General features: G+C 40.4%; 1 protein-coding gene across 2 annotated transcripts in view; it reads left to right on the top strand.

Moving 5' to 3' along the window:
• The window catches only part of cdh13 (cadherin 13, H-cadherin (heart)), a 403,886-nt gene that overhangs the window by 105,532 nt on the left and 292,354 nt on the right, over positions 1–6,000 (top strand). For both annotated transcript variants that reach the window (XM_020603006.1, XM_020603005.1), the window contains exon 2: positions 1,070–1,190. In XM_020603006.1, the coding sequence (XP_020458662.1) occupies positions 1,070–1,190 (121 nt within the window). The remainder of the gene's footprint in view (positions 1–1,069; positions 1,191–6,000) is intronic.

The raw sequence follows: 6,000 nt of genomic DNA on the forward strand, positions 1-6,000 counted from the left end.
TTTTAAGTGAAAAACCACCCATCAAAACTGAGGATATGTGGTCAGTCTACCCAAGTAATGCCAATTTAGAATTTGTTCAGACATCTTTGAAGATGTGAGTACTTGTTATCTGATGAAGCTAGCTCTATTACCAGGCAGCTACATCTCATTCGGAACACAGCCTGTCAACGGGGCTGCTGGTGTCCCAGCTGCACATTATAGCTGCATTTTGACTTTCAGAACCTAACAATCGGCACACCCCGTGCTTCCCTTAACCATCACCCGACATAACCTCACGGGTTGACGTGGACCATCCTACTTTGCTTTTGCACTGTATTTTGCATTGTGTCAGTATCTGTTTAGGGGCTGTGTTTAGAGAGAGGGGCTGTGTGAAGTATCACTCCATAGTGATACTTCACCAATCAGCCAGTAACAGAGACTGCATGAGCAGTTTATCAAACAGCTGTTTAACAAGCAGAGCACTAACTTCCAGAAATGTGACCTCTTCACCTCTTTGCCCACGGTCCACTCATGGAAGATCCTGTTTTAACCCTAAACCAACCAACAAGTGAATATTTGTCATGTCTAAGAGTTTTCTTGAATAACATTCAACATCATTACAAATGCCAGCAGTAGGTTTTCATATTATGAGGATGAAACTATTATGGGAATATTGCTATGGCATTATGGGCAAACTGAGTTCCTCTTGGCGCAGGATTGCTCTCTCTGAGTGCTGTGTGGTTTAATTTCTGTCTCTAGATATGTAGCCATTAGTTTAGTTAGAAAGTTTGTTTTTGATTGTTTACTGGTTTGGGCACCATCCGCTGCCCATCTATTGGTTTGCTCACCTCATTTTCTTATATTTTATTGTTTGAATTAAACCATTACTTTGTCAGCCCACTGCCACAATAACAGGTGCTTTACTTTAGGAGAACATTGATGTTGTGTTGCTTCCCTTATCCCTGTAGACTCCACTGGGGCTGTAACAAAGAGAAGCATTTTATTTAGTTATGCCTATCAGGCATATCTGAACAGAAACAATTCATCTGTGTGTATTAACCTGACCTCTCCTTTGTTTCCTGTGCTGCAGGCTGCCTGTGTGGGTGGTCAAGAGGATGGAAGCCATGAGGACTGTGTACCTGGCTTCCAGGTCAAACATTACCGGGTGGTGTACAGCGGACCTTTTCAGAAAGGCCAGCCGCTTATACAAGGTTTGTAAAAATGGACAGAACACACATACTTATAGCAGCTGTGAGTCTAACTGTTTCTGCTTTGCTTTGCTCTGTCTTACGTTCTGTCATTCCACAACACAAATGTGGATTGGTGTACAGATAGACACACACACACACACACACACACACATACTTTTACTTCTGACTTAATGAAGACACTCATTGACACGCATAGCCCCTTACATTGACCTTAGCCATCAGAACTAAACCTAATTCTAACCTCACCCCTAAACCAAGTCTTAACCCTGAAAAAGGTGTTTCAGAAAGTGAGGACCAGCCAAAATGTCCTCACTTTGCAGCAAAAAAACAAAAACCAAAAAAAAACAACCTTTTTTGGTCCTTACTATATAGCAAGTAGAAGAACACACACACACACACACCTGTCTGGCTTCTGAGGATCTGAACAGCAGCATATCCAGGGGAGCTGAGCAGAGGCTCCCTCCAGGTCAAGGAGTGTGTGCGTGTGTTTATGGACTGTTTTCTTCTGCACATTCATTAGAATTCATGTGAATTCTTATTATAATCAGGAAATAAAACTGCTTGCATCTTTGCACCACAATGACAAAAATAACAATAACAACATAATTTGTGTCTGCAAATAAATTATTCTCCTTGATTGGATGATATTTACAATCATCTTTTTTTTTCTTCTTCTTCTTCTTTTGTTTCTCCCCCTGGAGACAGCTTTTGGCGTGTGTTTAACTGTAAGTGTGTTGTGCTCATATTTGTGTTTGCCTTATAACTATATTATTGGAGCGTTTCAGTTCCAGTAAACCAGTTCCCACGTTTGAGTCGACATAACCTTGACATAACAGCCTCAGTTATTTTTTTTTACAGTCTTATGCAGAAATGTGTTTGATCTCAGCAGGTTTTGTAATGAAATCACTAACAAGAAGTTAAAGAGGGTGTTAAGATTGAGGTCATGGGGTTCACAGCAGTGGAGTGGTTGTCATGGAGGATCAATTTCTTCTCTGAGCCAGTCACGAGGCGGCCTCATCATCCTTTTGCCACAGCAGTGACCAGTTAGATTCCCCACAGAATCCGGCATTGCAAGACTCAGAGCACAGACATCCAATCTAAATTCCATATTGCTGCCACAACTTATCGGGTCTTTCTGCTCCTCTGGGACCATCCAGCAATGCCTATCTGCACAGCTCCACTCCACCTCCACAGAGACCAGCAACACCTGCTGGCTAACAGTCTACCCCTGTGGGTTTGTGAGTTATGGCTGCTGGCACTTGTCTCCACAGAGACTGACAAGGTGCAGTCAGCTACCGCTAGTTTTATAACAGAGCTAAAGAAGTTGTCACTAATTCATTTGTTTAATAATTCATCCACTTTTGCACTGAGTTGTTTCATTTGTACAGTGTGATGAAATGCAATGGAAATATGTAAATTCAAATGAAATAATTTATAGCTTGTTAATGCAGCCTGTCATTTATTGTGGAATCTGTTTTCATTCCACTCACATTATTCAGCCCCTTCTTTATTTATTTTGTCATCCCACTGAGTTGTTCTTCATTATCAGGCTACATTGCTAGAATATCATTACCTGCTTTGGTGACATGCACATAATGGCCTGTATCTGTATACACAGGAGTGACACATTTACTTTTACGGCTCCATTGTTAACTTTATGTGCTTGTAGAGGTGTTCTTACATGGCACACACTTTTTTTTTAAGTGGCATGTTATTGACAAGACAGCTTTTCCAATTGAAAATACAAACTTTCCAACCTAGAAAGCAAAATATGACAAATCTGAGCAGTTTCTCCTTCATTCTTCTTTTTCTTTTCAGCTGTATTGTGTTTGATTCAGTCAGCCAGTGAGGCGTTTTGTCATCTTTAGGTTTAGTGGTGCGTGTAGTAGGAGACAGAACTCAGTTCTGCCTTAGCGCTCAGCTACGGGACAACAGAGTGGTTCCATTACCTTGAATATGCTCCTGTCAGCAGAAACACTTCTCACTGTGGGGGGTCCCACTGCTCACAAGTTATGGACAGAAGCATAAGCATGCCAGCACCCTCACACATACACTTACATATGCACATCCAGTACAAGCAGAAATATGTATCTGTGCATTTATTGTATATAACCGCACAACTGAAGCATTCTACTCTATATGGGATTTGGTCATTTTAAGCTTTTCTTAAGGACTTGCACAAACATGACGCCTCAGCAGGTAGCAAAGCTGAGCAGCAGGCTATAAAACAATAAGACCATTATGACAAACAACTTACAAAAGAAAACTAAAGAGAAAACAAATAAGGCACATAATTTCAGTTTTTCAACTTCAAAAGCGTCCCCTCAGTAATACTTGGATGGACTGACTAGATGCAAATATACGTATATTAGCTGATGAAGGTGAAATAACAGCATGTGTACATGACAGCAGGTGGGTTTTTGTGTTTAGCAGTGTGTGTGTGTGATTTCAGAATCAAAGTGAAGGGAATCTCAGTGGATTTCAAAAGGACCATTTATATTGTTTTACCTTCTCACTATCCATTTTATTAAATTTGAACAAATTGTCTGCTGATTGTGAGCATGAGTCACAGAGAGGGCCAGAGGCTACAGCCCAGCCCAGTGACACATGCAGATTTATGTTAATTCTGCTCAGTCCTGTGCCACCTCCTGTAGACCTCCTCGTGTAATTACCAGTGGAAAGGCGGTCTGTTACCCAGTGATACCTGTTGGTGCAGACCTGAGTTCAAGGACAACCATTTCAGCTAATGCTCATATCTGAGAAACAAAGATGAACATGCAGTATGCAAACATTCACTTTTTCTATGCCTTTCCCCACTAGTGACACTGCTGTTTGTTTAGTCACCCCCATCGTGGTTAGTGTACATTTCTTCTCTTTGGCTCTTGTTACTTGTCTTTCAGTTTTATCTGCCTTCCATTCACTTCTCCTCTCTCTCTTAGTCACCTAGTTGTTGCTTACATAAAAAACAGATGCATGTAAAAATAGAAGCAAATTTAAAAAGGGTAGGTTGCAAATAGATAATGTCCCTCTTTCTCTCCTCATGACCACAGAGGGCTTATGATTTCAGACAGTATATACAATGTAGACTCTTCAGGTGAAGTGATTGATGTGCTCCATCCCTGTCTCTGCTAGATTATGTAATTTCACTGTGTAGTCTCAGTGGTGTCATCTTTCAGTTGGTGAAATTTTACCTAAGGATGAATCAGCAAAACTTCAAAGTCTTATAAAATCACTTTCATACAAATTTCTGAACACACAATGGATCATTTGAAGGATTACACAAACTGAAATCTGTACATCTACATTGCTAGATTGAAGTGTTACATAATTAACCTCACATATAGCCTACGGCTCAGTTTGAAAACCCTTCTGAACAAAGCAGAAATTAATTTCAAAACATAAAAGGTTTAATAGAAAAACCTGGAAATTGCTTCTTACAAGGAGCTGAGCTTATTCAGATGTCAGAGATGTTTGAGAGAAGGTGAGGCATGCCAATTCTGCTAAATAATGAATAGAATGAAAAATGGACTCCGATTTATTAAATAACTGTGCTCAACAGAATTGATCCTTTAATCACGTCAAATGCTAGGCTGCCAATTCAACATGAGGCTTCCTGTTTTACTGCAACAGTAACCACTGCCATTAGGAAACACGCTGTAGAAGCACAAAAAACTGTTTTCTGAAAGAGCTATGCTATTAGATTGAAGAAGAAAGTCGAATGTGGGCTTCACCTTCATTCATTTTACAAAGAGCAGCGTATTTCTTTAGAGTGTTCCAAATACCTTACAACATCTCCGCAGGGTCAAGATGCATTAGCCAGGCCAGGCAGTGAATGACATTTACTGACGGATGAATTAGGTTCTCAGTTATGAAAGTTACTTTAGTAATTCTTTCTCTCAGATAGTTCTGCCATGATGCAGAGAAATACGGCTATGAGATGTATTGATTTTGAGATGGTGTTATAGCTCACCTTAGTTTTGCAAGCAGTTTGATTTTTGCCTCACTGCTGCCCTCTCAGAGGTGGCAGTAAACTTGATCCAGTTTGCTGTCACTGACCTTGCAAGTTATCAGAAATAATGGTACTTGTAGACTTCCTTATGAACATTTATAGCCAGGAGTAATCCTTCTACAAGAAGCCAACATAAAAAGGTATTGCGTTCTGTTAATTTATGCAAACGTCGAGTGGAAATACAGTTTTGCTTTTATGTTGCACTGGGAAGCTATAGGGCATACAACAGTGACAGCCAATAAAATGTGGAGAAGAAATAAGGAAAGCCACCTTATCTGTATCCTGCAGAGGAAGACCATGGCCCTGTGGGGCTTTCTACAAACCCACCACCACCAAACGTGATTACTCATAAAAACAGTCTGTAGCATTTTCTATAGCATGACTCACATTTCCTAATTAAGCATTCCTTAAGACTTGACTTAAAAAAGTACCTGAAGGCGATCGTCCTCTCCAGGCTTGGCATTGCTAGCAGTAAGCCTTCCATTTCACGTTCTCAAGCAGTCTGTGGTTGGCACAAGGCCCAAGGCATATTAGCTGCACTGAGCTCCAAAAACCACCTAGTTGGCACAATTCCTATCTCTCATCCCTCCAACTTTATCAGCAAGGCAATTTAAATGCACTTGAATTCTGATATAGCCTAGTGGTTTTAGATAAATTAAAGAAATGGAATGGCCCTCTCGTCTGTTTTATTTTCTCTCCTACTCATCTCTGCTTTTTTTCATTTTAGGGGATAAAGTTTGCTGACTCTCCTGCTCAGAGTGAGACTGTCCTCCTTTTTTTTTACACTATGGGCTCTATTTT

The sequence above is a fragment of the Monopterus albus genome, unplaced genomic scaffold (assembly GCF_001952655.1).
Source record: "Monopterus albus unplaced genomic scaffold, M_albus_1.0 scaffold59.1, whole genome shotgun sequence".
NCBI classification, from domain to species: Eukaryota; Metazoa; Chordata; class Actinopteri; order Synbranchiformes; family Synbranchidae; genus Monopterus; species Monopterus albus.